The sequence below is a fragment of the Equus quagga genome, chromosome 10, assembly GCF_021613505.1.
Source record: "Equus quagga isolate Etosha38 chromosome 10, UCLA_HA_Equagga_1.0, whole genome shotgun sequence".
NCBI lineage: Eukaryota > Metazoa > Chordata > Mammalia > Perissodactyla > Equidae > Equus > Equus quagga.
The window spans coordinates 2579815-2596039 of record NC_060276.1 but is presented as its reverse complement, the minus strand read 5'-3'; the positions used below and the strand labels follow the sequence as shown (position 1 = coordinate 2596039).

The 16225-nt window shown below is 37.6% G+C and overlaps 1 protein-coding gene across 1 annotated transcript; it reads left to right on the top strand.

The window, feature by feature from the left end:
• Window positions 1-15334: 15334 nt before the first annotated feature.
• On the top strand, window positions 15335-15942 carry LOC124245886 (uncharacterized protein CXorf51A-like). Its single transcript, XM_046673705.1, has 2 exons — window positions 15335-15457; window positions 15649-15942. The coding sequence occupies exons 1-2, from the start codon at window positions 15335-15337 to the stop codon at window positions 15940-15942; spliced, it is 417 nt and encodes a 138-aa protein (XP_046529661.1).
• Window positions 15943-16225: the final 283 nt, after the last annotated feature.

The following is a 16225-nucleotide window of genomic DNA, read 5'->3' as shown; positions in this document are numbered from 1 at the left end:
CTTTGATACTTCCAGATGTTCTGTCTCTTTTCTACTGTCATTTAGTCGGAGAGGAGTGTTGAGTCTCCAAAAATAATTGTAGATGTGACTATTTCTCCTTTCGATCCTATCAGATTTTGCTTCTTGTATTTTGAAGCTCTGCTTTTAGGTGTATACACACTTAGGATTATTATGTCTTCTTGATGAATTGATTCTTTTATCATTATATAATGTCGCTATTTATCCATGGTAATTTTCCTTCTTATAAATTCAACTTTTTCTGACATTAATATAGTCACTCCAGATTTATACATTTCTTACTTTATTTTTTTAACTTATCAAAAAGTAAAGTTCTTTTTTTTCTTTTGGTGCACAGTTAAAAGTGATGTATAGGGGACTGGCCCCGTGGCCGAGTGGTTAAGTTCACACGCTCTGCTGCAGGCGGCCCAGTGTTCCGTTGGTTCAAATCCTGGGCACGGACGTGGCACTGCTCCTCAAACCACGCTGAGGCAGCGTCCCACATGCCACAACTAGAAGGACCCACAACGAAGAATATACAGCTGTGTACCGGGGGGCTTTGGGGAGAAAAAGGAGAAAAATAAAATCTTTAAAAAAATAAATAAATAAAAATTTTTTTAAAATCCCATTTGTCAAAAAAAAAAGTGATGTATAGGTTCATGTAACCACAATCAGGATACAGAAACGTTCCATCACATCTCCCCAAAAAGGAACTCCCATGTGCTATTAATTTATAGTCATACTTTCCCCCAACACCTAACCTTGGCAACCGCTCATCTGTTTGCTGTCACTGTAGTTTTGTCTTTTTCAAGAATGTCATAGAAATGGAAGAAGAGAGAATGCAACTTATTGAGATTGGTTTCTTTCACTCAGGAAACTGTATCTGAGATTCATCCAAGTTGTTGAGTGTATCAACAGTTCTTTCCTTTTTATTTACGAGCAGTATTCCATTCTATGGATGCATCACAGTTTGTTTATTCATTCACCTATGGAGGGACATTTGGGTAAATATGAATAGATTTTGGCAAATATGAATGAAGCTGCTATAAACATTCATGTGTAGGATTTTGTATGAACCTAAGTTTTATTTCTCCCAGGAGTGGCAATGCTGAGTCATATGGTATGTGTATGTTTAGAAGAAATTACCAAATCATTTTCCACAGAGGCTGTACCATTTTATATTCCAACCAGTAATGTATAAGGGTTCAAGTTGTTGTTCTTCCTTGTTAGCACTTAGTAATGTCAAAAAATTTTTAAATTTTAGTCATTCTCCAATGTGTATTGTGTTATCTTATCTTGATTTTCATTTGCGTTTCTCTAATGGTTAATGATGTAGAACAGTTTTCGTGTATTTGCCATCCATATGCCGGCTTTGGTGATGTGTCTACTGACATCTTTTGCCCATTTTTTAAATTAGTTCATTCATTTCCTAATTTTAGACTTTCGAGGAACTTTTATGTATCCTGGATACAAGTCTTTTGTAAGGTCAATGATTTGCAAATATTTTCTAACAGTCTGTATCTTGACATTTTGTTCTTTCTCAAAGCAAAAGGTTTTAATTTTGAGGAAGTCTATTTTTTCCTTTATGAATCGTGATTTTGGTGTCATGTTTAAAACCTCTCTGCTTAATCCCAGGTCATGAGATATTCTCCTATCCTTTCCTTAAAAGTTTTATAGTTTTTCTTTAACGTTTAAGATCTACAGTATATTTTAAGTTGATTTTTGTATAAAGTGTGAGGTTTAAGTAGAGGTTCTTTTTTTCTTTTCTTTTTTTATGCATGTGAATGTCTAATTGTTCCAATACCATTTATTGAAAAGACCAACATTCCTCTTTTTTGATTTCTGAGAATTGGAAAGTATAGGTTTTTTAACATTTTTTTATTGTGGGAACATTGGCTCATGACATTATGTAAGTTTGGGGTGTAGATCATTACATTTCGATTTCTGTGGAGATTTTATCATGTTCACCACACAAAGACTAATTGCAATCCATCACCTCACAAGTGTGCCTAATTACCCCTTTCACCTTCCTCCCTCCCCCCTTCCCCTCTGGTAACCACCAATCCACTGTCTGTCTCTATGTGTTTGTTTGTTGTTGTTTTTATCTTCTATTTATGAGTGAGAACATACGGTGTTTGACTTTCTTCTTCTGACTTATTTTGCTTAGCATAATACCCTCAAGGTCCATCCATGTTGTCACAAATGGCCAGATTTCATCCTTTTTATTGCTGAGTAGTATTCCATTGTGTATCTGTACCACATCTTCTTTATCCATTCGTCTCTTGATGGGCACCTAGGTTCATTCTAAGTCTTGGCTGTTGTGAATAATGCTGCAATGAACATAGGGGTGCATATATCTTTACGCACGTGTGTTTTCATGTTATTTGGATAAATACCCAGCATTGGAATAGCTGAATCATATGGTAGTTCTATTTTTAATTTTTTGAGGAATCTCCATACTGTTTTCCACAGTGGCTGCACCAGTTCGCACTCCCACCAGCAGTGTATGAGAGTTCCCTTTTCTCCACATCCTTTCCAGCACTTATTATTTCCTGTCTTATTAATTATAGCCATTCAGATGGGCATGAGTTGCTATCTCATTGTAGTGTTGATTTGTGTTTCCCTAATAATTACTGATGTTGAACATCTTTTCATGTGCCTGTTTGCCATCTGTATATCTTCTTTGGAGAAATGTCTATTCAGATCTTTTGTCCATTTTTTAATTGGATTGTTAGGTTTTTTTGTCATTGAGATGTGTGAGTTCTTTATATATTTTGGATATTAGCCCCTTATCAGATATATGGATTTCAAATATCTTCTCTCAATTGTTAGGTTATCTTTTCGTTTTGTTGATTGTTTCCTTTGCTGTGCAGAAGCTTTTAGTTTGATGTAGTCCCATTTGTTTATTTTTTCTATTGTTTCCCATACCCGGTCAGACATGGTACTTGAAAATATGCTGCTAAGACCAATGTTGAAGAGTGTACTGCCTATGTTTTCTTCTAGAAGTTTCGTGGTTTCGGGTCTTACATTCTAGTCTTTAATCCATTTTGAGTTCATTTTTGTGTATGGTTTTTGTGTGTGGTGTAAGGTAATGGTGTACTTTCTTTCTTTTGCATGTGGCTGTCCAGTTTTCCCAACATCATTTGTTGAAGAGATTTTCCTTTCTCCATAGCATGTTCTTGGCTCCTTTGTTGGAAATTAGCTGTCCATAGATGTGTGGGTTAATTCCTGGGCTCTCAATTCTGTTCCATTGATCTGTGTGTCTGTTTTTGTGCCAGTACCATGCTGTTTTTGATTGCTATAGCTTTGTAGTATATTTTGAAATCAGGGAGTGTGATACCTCCAGTTTTGTTGTTTTTTTCTCAGGATTCCTTTGGCTATTCAGAGTCTTTTCTCATTTCATATAAATTTTAGGATTATTTCTTCTATTTCTGTGAAAAATATTGTTGGAACTTTTATAGTTATATAGGGATATATATAGATATATATAGGGATATATATATATGATATATATAGATATATAGGGATAGTTTTATAGTTTTATAGGGATTGCATTGAATCTGTAGATTGCTTTAAGAAATATGGAAATTTTAACTATGTTAATTCTTCCAGTCCAAGAGCATGAAATATCTTTCTATTTCTTTGTGTCTTCTTCTATTTCTTTCAACAATGTTTTATTGTTTTCAGTGTACAGGTCTTTCACCTCTTTGGTTAAGTTTATTCCTAGGTATTTTATTCTTTTTGTTGCAATTGTAAATGGGATTGTATTCTTAATTTCTCTTCCATGGTGAATTCTACCAAACATTCAACGAAGACTGAATACCTATCCTTCTCAAACTCTACCAAAAAATTGAAGAGGAGGAGAAGCTTCCTAACTCATGCTACAAAGCTGACATTACCCTGATACCAAACCCAGACGAAGACTTCACAAAATATCAGTGATGAACATCTATTCAGAAATCCTCAACAATATACTAGAAAATTGAATACAACAATGCATTAAAGAGATCATGCACCATGATCAAGTGGGATTTATTCCAAGGATGTAGGATGGTTCACCATCCACAAATCAATCAACGTAATACACCTCACTAAGAAAATGAAGAATGAAAACCACATGATCATCTCAACAGACGCAGAGAAAGCATTTGACAAGATACAGCATCCATTTATGATTTTAAAAAAACCTAAATAAAATGAGTATAGAAGGAAAGTACCTCAAAATAATAAAGGCCATATATGACAAACCCACAGCTAATATCATTCTCAATGGAGAAAAACTGAAAGCTATCCCTCTACGAACAGGAACCAGACAAGGATGCCCACTTTCACCACTCTTATTTAACACAGGATGGGAAGTCCTAGCCAGAGCAATCAGGCAAGAAAAATAAATAAAAGAGATCCAAATTGGAAAGGAAGGAGTGAAACTCTCACTATTTGCAGATGACATGATTTTATATACAGAAAACCCTAAAGAATCCACCAAAAGACTTTTAGAAATAATAGATGAATATGGTAAAGTTGCAGGATACAAAATCAACATACAAAAATCACTTGCATTTCTATACACTAACAATGAAGTAACAGAAAGAGAAATTAAGAAAAGACTGACATTTCTCAATTTAATTGTCTTAGTTCTTTGTAAAAACTTTACTGGCCATATTTGTATGGGTCTATTTCTGGACTTTCTAATCAGTTCCATTGATCTATGTGTCTATCCTTTAGCCAATACCACACCATCTTGATTACTATAGCCTTATCTTAAAATTAGGTATTGTGATTCTTCCAACTTTATTCTACTTTTTCATAATTGTTTTAGCTATTCTAGTTCCTTTGCCCGTCCATACACTTTTTGAATCAGTGTGTTTATATCACATTAGTGAGAATTGACATCTTCACTATGTTGAGTCTACAGACCATGAACACACTATGTCTCTCCGTTTACTTACTATTTATTTGGGTCTTGATTTCTTTCATCAGCATTTTGTTGTTTTTAGCATACAGATCCTGTTCATGTGTTGTTAAATTCATAACTAAGTATTGCATCTTTGCAGCTATTGAAAATGGTAAGTTTTTACCTTTTCATTTCCAATGTTTTTGTTGTAGTTGTATATGAATATAGTTAATTGCTGTGTGTTGATCTTGTATCCTGCAACCTTGCTGAACTTGCTATAGTTTCCTTGGGATTTTCCCTGACTCCCTCCAGGCTGCTGGATGTGAAAAGGCCCATCAGGAGCCCAGCCAGCAAATGAGCCCCATGCCTCCTGAAGCTGTATCCTCACTACCAGAGGTTCTTCCAGGCACCACAGTGCCAAGTGCCTCACTCTGAAGAAACCATGGACTAGCCAGCCAGGGGCCCACCTGCTCAGCTTAAGCCCTTTAGCCAAAGGAGGTAGAGGTTAGAGTCATGATACCTTCTTTGTACCAGAGAGGAGACTAAGGACAGTTGTATCCAGTACCTACTGTGTGGTGAACTCTGATTGGTGCCCAGAAGGCTGCTAGTGGTGGGGGAGGCAAGGTCAGGCCCATCTCTTGACTAAGGCAAGGTCTGTAGAATATTCCACTCCCCTCCATTCTGTATGCACTGCAGCCACAGCCTCCCCTCTAGTCAGATTCCAGGCTAAATAGTGAAGAGAAAAAAATGGGAAGAGAGGAAGAAGAAAGAGTACATCTATCTCTAGGATGAATATCAAGACTGCAGAAATAGACCAGGCATATAGAGCATTGTGGAAGGAAATAAAGGAGAAGCAATACCTTTGTGTGTAAGAGGGAACTCCTGGAGCTGATAGTCTCTGCTTTGATTTTATTTCAAATACAGAAATCTGATTTAGCAGTGTTCTTAGGGTATAAAGAGAAACTGAGGATCTCTGACAAGCACAGAGACAGCAGAAAAGTCAGAACGGGATAGTCAGCCCAGACCTGGTTCCCTGAAGAGGACACACACTCCCAAGTTGTGGAAAACACTACTGTTGGGGCGATATCATCCTGCAGAGCACCCACCCCTACCTAAGGCCCCTTTTGCCTCCTTAGGACTATCTGCGCTGTAACAAGACTTCAGGCATCAATGGATGAGTTTTCCACATCCCCTACCCACATCACTTGCTCCTGAAGGCCTCTTCTCTCCCTCATTCCAACAGCTAGACATGAGTCACTCTTTAAATAATCATAAAAAAAGGCTGCAAATACATGATAGAGTATTAAGGAGAAAAAATAGTGGTCCTTTGTCCAAGCACAAGAAAGAATGATTTAAATGAATGTCTTCCACTTTGCATATAAAGACACTCAGTGGCACTGAGGAGAGGATGAAAGGAGATTAGGAAACTAAGACACTCAGCTAGAAAGTGCATAGCCTCAGACCTGTGTGGAATGGCAATTGCCCCAACACTCTCTAACTCCCATTCTTGTGTGACAACTTTCCCCCATCCCCTCCCAGATTTACAATCCTCACTGCCTGGGACTCTCATAAAGCAACCCCTAGAGGATGAATCTGACACTTTGAAGAATTATGGGGATTAAAGGGAAAGTCTGGCCTTGATTACAGTGGATTATAAAGAACCAGTTGAAATCATTCCCTGAGAAAACAGTAGCCTCATTTTTTAAAACAGAAGGGAAAGAAAGGGAGGAAGTGAGAAAAGGAGGTAGGGAGAAGGGAAATAGGAGGGAAGAAGGGAGAGAGGCAAGGAAAGAAAATATATTTTTATTTATTTATTTATTTATTTATTTATTTATTTATTTATTTTTGTTAGTGAGGAAGATTGCCCCTGAGCTAACATCTGTGCCAATCTTCCTCTATTTTGTAGGTGGAACGCCACCTCAGCATGGCTTGATGAGCGGTGTGTAGGTCCACACCCGGGATCCGAACCCACATACCCTGGGCCACCAAAGCAGAGCACACGAACTTAACCACCACACCACAGGGTCGGCCGAAAATACATTCTTTAAAAATCCATGAAGCAAATAATTGAAGGGCTGCTTTTGAGGTGGGAAGGGGTGGGGGTGAGCAGAAAGAAAGGAGAAGCAGAAGGAAGGAAGAAGTTTAATGAAAATTTATCCAGCGGTAAGAGCCTTGGACAAGGGGTTAGGCTATTCACATTCTAGTCACTGCTCTGCCACTGACTTACTAAATCGTAAGTGCCATCCCTTCTCTGGGTTTCAGTTTCCTCATTTGTGCAATGGGGGTGTGTGAGGACTTAGAGCCACCACCAAGGTCCCTGCATGCTCTGTTGTCACAGGAGAAAAGCAGACCTGCTCACAGAATTAGGTTGTCAATGGAGATATATATCATTTAATTATATTGATAATGGATTCAGTAAATACAAATGTCAGCTGTTTATAAAAGGTTTCTAATATTCCCAAGCATCCATCAATTTACATAAATCAAATAATATTGCTCATATTATGCTGCAACTTGCTTTTTTGAAAAACAGCTTTCTTGAGATAGAATTCACATACCATAAAATTTTCCCATTTAAAGTGTACAATTCAGCGGTTTTTAGTATGTTCAGAGTTGTGCAACCACCACCACAGTCAATTTTAGAACATTTCCACCAACCTAATAAGAAACCCTGTGTCCATTAGTATTCACTCCCCATTTCCTCCCACCCCAACACTCCCAGCCATAGACAATTACTATTACTATGTTAACTTTCTGTTTCTATCAATTTGCTTATTCTGGATCTTTCATATAAATGGAATCTTACAATATGTGGCCTTTTATGTCTGTCTTCTTTCACTCAGCACAATGTTTTCAAGAGCTTCGTTCATGTTGTAGCATGTGCCATTACTTCATTTTTTATGGCAAAATAATATTCCATTGTATGAATATACCACATGGTGTTTATCTATTCATTTGTTGATTAACATTTAGGTTTCTTCCAAGGTTTGGGCATTGTAAACAGTGCTACTATAAACATTCATGCTCAAGTTTTTGTATGAGCATATATTTTCATTTCTCTTGGGTATACACCTAGAAGTGCAATTGCTGGATCAAACAATGCCTCAATGTTTAACTTTCTGAACAACTGCTAAACTGTTTTCCAAAGTGGCTGCACAATTTTATAATCCCACCTGCAATGTATGATGGTTCTAATTTCTCCACATCCTCACCCTCACTTGTTACTATTTTCCTTTTAGATTCTAGCCCTCCTAATGGGTGCGAAGTGGTATCTAACTGTGATTTTGATTTACATTTCCCTAATAACCAACAATCTTGAGCTTCTTTTCATGCAGTTATTGGCCATTCATATATCTTCTTTGGAGAAACGTCTATTTAAATATTTTGCCTATTATTTAATTGGGACATTTTTTCTTTTATTTTTGAGTTGTAAGAATTTTTTATATACTCTGGACACCAGTGCCTTATAAAATATATAATTTATAAATACTATAATTTTTCAGGGTACGATTTTTTTCCTCTACCCAGTGCTAAGGCCATAACAAGCAAATTTCCTTACCATTCCATCTATCTGGCAGACTTATTATTGTTTATCCTTTTACTGATGGTCTAGGGAGTTCCCAAGCAGGGTATCTTCTATTCCACCTCCTATTAATCTTCGATTAGACTTCTCACTTTGGGCAGGCTCTAGACTTCATCTTCTGTTCTATGTACTTTATACAGCCATCAAAATGGAGGTTCAAGACTTCCAAGATTTTCCAGAAACCCCAGGGATGAAAGCTGACTCTGATACTCTCTCACCTCCCAGGATTCCCACTATCATTTCATTGATGCTTCTGTGAATTCCATACTTGAAAGGAGTGATGCATTTAAGTTTTAAATGCTTACTTACTCAGCACTTTAGTCGTTTTCATGAGGAGAGTTGTTCAGGGTATCTTTTTAAATATGTTGTAAAAAATGGAAGTCTGCATTCATATTTTAATTTTTTTTATTTTGAAATAATTATAGATTCAAGTAAGCTGCAAAGGTAGTACAGAGAGGTCCTGTGTACGTTTCATCCAGTTTCACCCAGCAATTACTATAGTACAATGTCAAAACCAGGAAACTGACATTGATACATCGTATTAGTATAGTTCTGTCAATTTATCACAAGTGTAGATTTGTGCAACCACCACCACAGTCAAGATACAGAACTATTCCATCATCACAAAGACTTCCCTTGTGCTACCCCTCTATAATCATACTCATCCCTCTCCCCTCACAATTTCTAATCTCTGGAAACCAGTTGTTTGCTCTCCATCTCTATAACTTCGTTATTTCAAGAAAGTTATATAGGGCCGACCCAGTGGTGCAGTGGTTAAGCGTGCACATTCCCCTTAGGAGCCGGGGTTCACCGGTTCGGATACTGGGTGCAGACATGGCACCGCTTGGCAGGTCGTGCTGTGGCAGGCGTCCCACATATAAAGTAGAGGAAGATGGGCACGGATGTTAGCTCAGGGCCAGTCTTCCTCAGCAAAAAGAGGAGGACTGGCAGCAGTTAGCTCAGGGCTAATCTTCCTCAAAAAAAAATTTAAAAAAAAGAAAGTTATATACATGGAATCATACAGTATGAAACCTTTGGAAATTGGAATGTTTCCACTCTGAATAATGCCCTTTAGGTCAAACAAATTGTTGCATGTATCAAGAGTTTGCTGCTTTTTACTGCTGAGTAGTAGTCTACAGTATGTAAGAAGCACAGTTTCTTTAACCATTCCTTTAGCAAAGGACATTTTGGTTGTTCACAATTTTTTACTGTTACAGATAAAGGTGCAATGATATTCCTGCTCACTTTCAATTTACTTATATCATCATATGTGAAATGAGTATCTTATACATACCATATAGTTGGGTCAGATTTTTATACCACTCTTCCGTTCTCTGTCATTTAATTGAAGTATTTAGACCATTCGGTTTAATATAATTATGGAAATGTTAGGGCTTAAGTGTGACATTTAATTTTTATAACAATTTGTTTTTCAGAGCAGTTTTCCATTCATAGCAAAACTGAGAGGAATGTGCAGAGATTTCCCATATACTCCCTCCCTCCCTAACTCCTAGCAAGTACTGAGTTTTTTACTGTCTCCATAGTTTTACCTTTTCCAGAATGTGATATAGTTGGAATCATACAATACGTAGCCTTTTCAGATTGGTTTCTTTCTCTTAGTAATGTGCATTTAAGATTCCTCCATATCTTTTCATGGTTCAATAGCTCATTTATTCTCAGCATTGAATTTTGGTGTTCCATTGTCTAGATGTACCACAGTTTATCCATTCACCTACTGAAGTACACCTTGGTTGCTTCCAAGTTTGGGCAATTAGAAGTAAGGCTGCTATAAACATCCACGCGCAGTTTTTTGTGTGGACATAAGTTTTCAACTCCTTTGGACAAACGCCAAGGAGAGTAGTTGCTGGATTGTATGGTTAAGAGTATAGTATTATAAGAAACCTCCAAACCGTCTTCCGAAGTGGCTGTATCATCTTGCATTCCCACTAGCAATGAATGAGAGTTTCTGTTGCTCCACATTCTCTCCAGCATTTGGTGTTGTCAGTATTCCAGATTTTGGTCATTCTAATAGGTGTGCAGTGGTATATCGTTGTTTTAATTTGCGTTTCTCTGGTGACATATGATATAGAGCATCTTTTCATATGCTTATTTCCCTACTGTATATCTTTGTTGCTGAGGTGTCTGTTCAGATCTTTGGCCCATTTTTTAATCAGGTTGTGCATTTTCTTGTTGTTGAATTTTAAGTATTCCTTGTGTATTTTGGATAACAGTCCAAAGATTTTCTCCAAGTCTATGGCTTGTCTTTCCATTCTCTTGACAGAGACTTTTGTAGAGTAGAAATTTTTAATTTTAATGAAGTCCAGCTTATTAACTATTTCTTTTATGAATGGTGCCCTTGGTGTTGTATATAAAGAGTCATCTCCAAACCCAAGGTCATCTAGATTTTCTCTTATGTTATCTTCCACGAGTTTTATGCTCTCATGCTTTACATTTAGGTCTATGATCCACCTTGAGTTAATTGCGGTGAAGGGTGTAAGGTCTGTGTCTAGATTCGTTTTGCATGTACATGTCCAGTTTCCAGTCACCACTGGTTGAAGATATTGTCTTTTCTTCATTGTATTGTCTTTGCTCCTCTGCCAAAGATCAGTTGACTATATTTATGTGGGTCTATTTCTGGGATCTCCATTCTGTTTAATTTATCTATTTGTCTATTCTTGATAGTAGCTCTATAAGTTTTGAAGTCAGGTACTGTCAGATCTCCAACTTTATGCTCCTCCTTCAATATTGTGTTGACTATTATGGGTCTTTTTCCTCTCCATATAAACCTTAGAATCAGTTTTTGTCATATCCACAAAATAACTTTCTGAGATTTTTATTGGGAATCTATTGAATCCATAGATCAAGTTAGGAAGAACCTATTTCTTGACAGTATTGAGTCTTATCCATGAACATGAAAAATCTCTCCATTTATTTAGTTCTTTGATTTTCTTCATCAGAGTTTCATAGTTTTCCTCATATAGACCTTATAGATATTTTTCTTGATTTCTACCTAAATATTTTATTTTTGGTGGTGCTAATGTAAATAGTATTGTGTTTTTAATTTCCAACTCCGTTTGTTCGTTGCTGGCATATAGGAAAGCGATTTACTTTTGTATATTAACCTTGTATCCTGCACCTTGTTAAAATCGCTTATTAGTTTCAGAATTTTTTGTTGAATCTTTCATATTTTATACATAGATGATCATGTCATCTGTGAACAAAGAGTTTTATTTCTTCCTTCCCGATCTGTGTATCTTTTATTGCCATGTCTTGTCTTATTGCATCAGCTGTGACTTCCAGTATCTTGTTGAAAAGCAGTGGTGAGAGGGGACATTTGTGCCTTTTTCCTGATCTTAGTGGGAAAACTTTGAATTTCTCACCATTAAATATGACATTAGATGTAGGTTTTTTGTAGATTTTCTTTATCAACTTGAGGAATTTCCTCTCTAGTCCTACTTTACTGAGAGGTTTTTTTTTTCATCAAGAATGAGTGTTGGATTGTGTCAAACACTTTTTCTGCATCTATTGACATGATCAGGTGATTCCTCTTCTTTAGCTTTTTGATGTGATGGATTATATTAATTGATTTTCGAGTGCTCAATCAGCCTTGCATATCTGGGATAAATTTCGCTTGGTTGTGGTGTATAATTCTTGTCATACGTTGTTGGATTTGATTTACTAATATTTTGTTGAGGATTTTTGCACCTATGTTCATGAAAGATATTGGTCTGTAGTTTTCTTTTCTTGTGATGTCTATCTGGTTTTGGTATTAGGGTAATGCTGGCCTCATAGAATGAGTTAGGAAGTATTCCTTCTGCTTCTATGATATGAAAGAGATTGTAGAGATAAAATTTCTTCCTTAATCACTTGGTAAAATTCACTAGTGAACCCATCTGGGCCTGGTGCTTTCTGTTTTGGAAGGTTATTAAGTGTAACAAATGTACACTTTTGGTGTGGGTTGTGGATGGTAGGGGATCTTGTGCATGCGTGGGTCAGGGAATATATGGAAAATCTCTGTACTTTCCACTCAGTCTTTCTGTGAACCTAATACTATTCTAAAAGAATAAAGTCTTTTCAAAAAAACAATTCTCATTTTATCAACATCATAATCCACATTTCTGAATAATTCCAGTGATTAAATTCTCTCACTAATCTTTTATTTTTATTCTTTTCTGAAGCTGTTTTATTTTTTCCTGCAGGACTAGAATATTTTTTAAGTTTTATTGAGGAATATTTGGCATACAAAAATTGCATAAAATGTAAATTTGGTAAGTTTTGACACATGTATACATCCAGGAAGCCATCACCACAATAAAGATAGTGAACACATCCATCCTCCCCAGACGCCCCTCACGGCCATCTGTGATTCTTCCCTCCCCCTTCCCTGCACCCTCATCTCCAAGTAACCACTGATCTACTTTCTGTCACAATAAATTATTTTGCATTTTTAAAAGTTTTATATAATTAGCTAGTAGTGGGTTGTCTGTATCACATGGTAGGTGTATATTTAACATTTCAGGAAACTGCCAAATGGTTGTACCATTATGCCTTCTCACCAGGTGTATAATGAGAGTTCAGTGTTCCACATCCTTACTCTCAGTATAGTCAGTCTTTGCAACTTCAGACATTCTAATAGTTCTGTAGTGGTTTCTCATTGTAGTTCTGATTTTCATTTCCTTAATGACTAATAGCATTGAGCTTCTATTCATGTGAATATCTGCCATCTATCTTTTGGAGAAGCATTTAAATCTTTCGTCCACTTTTTATTGGGTTGCTTTATTCCTTCTTATTGAGTGTTGAGAATTCTTTATATATTCTGGATACAAGAATTTTATCAAATGTCTGATTTTAGAATATTTTATCCCAGTCTGCAGGTTGTCTTTTCACTCTCTTAACAAAGTCTTTCAAGAGCAGAAAATCTGAATTTGGATGAGCTCAAATTTACCAATATTTTTATTAATGGATTGGGCTTTTTTCCTGTATTTAAGAAATTGTTAACTAGCCAAGAGCAATAAATATGTTCATCTGTGTTTTTTTCCAGAAGATTTATAGATTTAGTTTTACATTTAGGTCTATGATCCATTTTGAGTTACTCTTTTATATAGCTTGAGATATGAATTGAAATTTATTTTTTGCATGTGAATATCCAATTGTTCCAGACCCAATTGTTGAAAAGACAATTTCTCCTTTCTTCTCTAATCTTTCTTTGCATCTTTATCAAAAATTGGTTGTCTGTATATGTGTATATGTCTATTTCTGCACTATTTTGTTCCATTGGTGTATTTCTATGATATGCCAATGTCACACTCTACTGATTATTCCCACTTTATAATAAGCCTTAAAATCTAGTGTAAACCCTCCATCTTTGTTCCCTTTTTTACAGTTCTTTTAGCTATGTGGGTCCTATCTATTTCCATATGAATGTTAGAAGCAAACTTCCAATTCCTATTAAACAGTTTTCTGGATTTTACTTGGGATTACATTAAATCTATCAAAAATTTGGAAAGAATTGACATCTTAACAATATTGAGTCTTTCAATCCTTGAACAAGATATCTATCTCCACATATTAAGGTCTTAGTTAATTTATCTCTGCAAAGTTTTGTAGTGCTCAGTGTACAGAACTTCTAGAGTTTTTTTAGATTTATCTCTAAGCATTTCATATTTTCTAAAGCTATTTTAAATTGCCCTGTTGTTTATTTCAATTTACAAATATTCATTGCTATAATATAAAAAATACAATTGATTTTTTATATTGATCTCGTATTCTGCAACTTTACTAAACCCAATGATTAGTTATAGAAGTTTTTTTTGATTGAGAGAATTTTCTGCATAGACCGTCTTGTGGTCTTCGAATAAAGACAGTTTTATTCTTCCCTCTCAATTGGGAGGTGTTTTTTTCCCTTGATGCACTGGACAGAACTTCAAGTACAATGTTGAACTCCTCCCTACCGCTGCACTGTAATATTGTTAGTCTCAGGCTTTAGTTTCCTACATGCAAACATCCAGTACAACTTCCATAGGGAAATATCTCCTTCATCCTCTCTACACTGTTAAAACTCAAGCCTGGATACTACACCTACAGAGATGAACACGATCCCCAGATTTGAAACAAGACTAACACACTCAGCAGCACAAGTTTATTCACTGAAGTTTTGACAGCTGAAATTGCTGATTTCAGACTGGAAAGAAAACTGCAGAGAGCTACATGGACTCTGGAAAAAAGACATGGATGGAAAAGTTCCCTCATAGAAGCCAAAAAGTGGATGGACCATCTTCACAGTGCATAAGAGCAATTTGTAGGTGGGAAGTGGGATGATTCACAACTCCACATAGCTTTAAATACATCCACATTACCTTGGAGGGATTTTAGGTAAGACATACAAACATTAGGTAATGATGAAGGGTGGGAGAAAAGAGAATGAACCACTGAATAGGGTGGCCATGAGAAAAGGCTGGGAGGAAACGCCTTCTGCCTGCCATGTAACCCACCAGAACTGAACATGGAAAGATGATGAGGGGTGGAAGGTGCGTTTGGGGAGTTCTTTAGGTGTACTTTCTCCAACAGAAGTATTTAGGCTCTCCAGCATCGCCCCACCACCACCACCATGGAGGTATCAGAATGGTGCATTGTGAGATGTCTAAGCTGCATCTTGGCCTCCCCAGCATCTCCTCTCCCTCTATGGGCATGTCAGGATGGTGCTTTATGTTGTCTAAGCCTCCTCCAGGGCTACCATTGGCTGGAGGAAAGCCTTGCTGACCAAACAAAGCTGAAGGATGTGGCCCCTCACTGTCCTGGAAAGGGGTATATATAGGCAGGTCAGCAGGCCTGGGGTAGACAGACCACTGGGAGGCGCTGACATGGCGAAAGTGACCAGGAAACCACAGGCTTCTAGCACAGTTACCGAACAACCTACGCCAAACACCAAAGAGAGGAAGATGAGGAAGGGCTCCTGTCAACCCAGGTCCAGAGGTAGTGTCAAGGTGAGATGACCCCGCCCAAGCTACTCCTCTTCCCCTTTGACTCCTCCCACCAAGACTCCGCCCCTGTCCTTGCCTGGCACACACCTCCTCCTCAGTCCACATCCCTTCTCGTGAAGTCCCTGTTCCCACCCATCTCCCACCCTCTTCCCTCAAACCAGTGCCGTTCTGTGCTCACCCTGTTGTCTTTCCAGGCGGCCAAGAAAACCACGGGGGCCAAAAGATCCCTTCGAGGGAGATCGACTGAAAAAGCCTCTCCAAAACGTCCCACCTCTTCAGTTAAATCTAAGAAAGCGAGAGGAACAACACTATTCGGTCACTATCACGGGCTGAATGAAAAGCTGAATTATGGTGAGGCAGAGGAGGACGGAGAGAGCATGGAGAAGCCCAGCACTTCATGTGCCTACCTGCACCACCAGCAACTTCAGAGCGAGGCCAGAGACCTCACAGAGGAATCATCTGAGAAGTCTCTGAGGTCTGGCCCCTGAGAAATGGCCAACGGTGTTGACGTCATTTGACAGCAGCAGGGTGCCCTGATGGTGATTTAAATAAAACGGACCTGTTGTGAAAATGTGTGTGTCTCTGAGAGTTCTGTCATGGGGGGAGCAGGGAAGGAAGGGAAGAGGCAGGTGTGTGAGGGGGAGGGAGGTGAGTCCTGCAGGGTCGGGGGTCAGACTATCAGGTCCACAGTTAGCCAGACATTGAGTACAAGGACTGGATGAAGACTGAGTACTGAAGACAAATCTCTTTCTTAAGTTTTTATTTCTCTGT

What these genes read in the sequence shown, in the direction of transcription:
- LOC124245886 (XM_046673705.1), top strand. Translation starts at nt 15,335, where the DNA reads ATGGCGAAAGTGACCAGGAAACCACAGGCTTCTAGCACAGTTACCGAA. An exon ending in GGTCCAGAGGTAGTGTCAAG is followed by an intron (nt 15,458 to 15,648) that starts GTGAGATGACCC and finishes TTGTCTTTCCAG; the next exon opens with GCGGCCAAGAAAACCACGGG.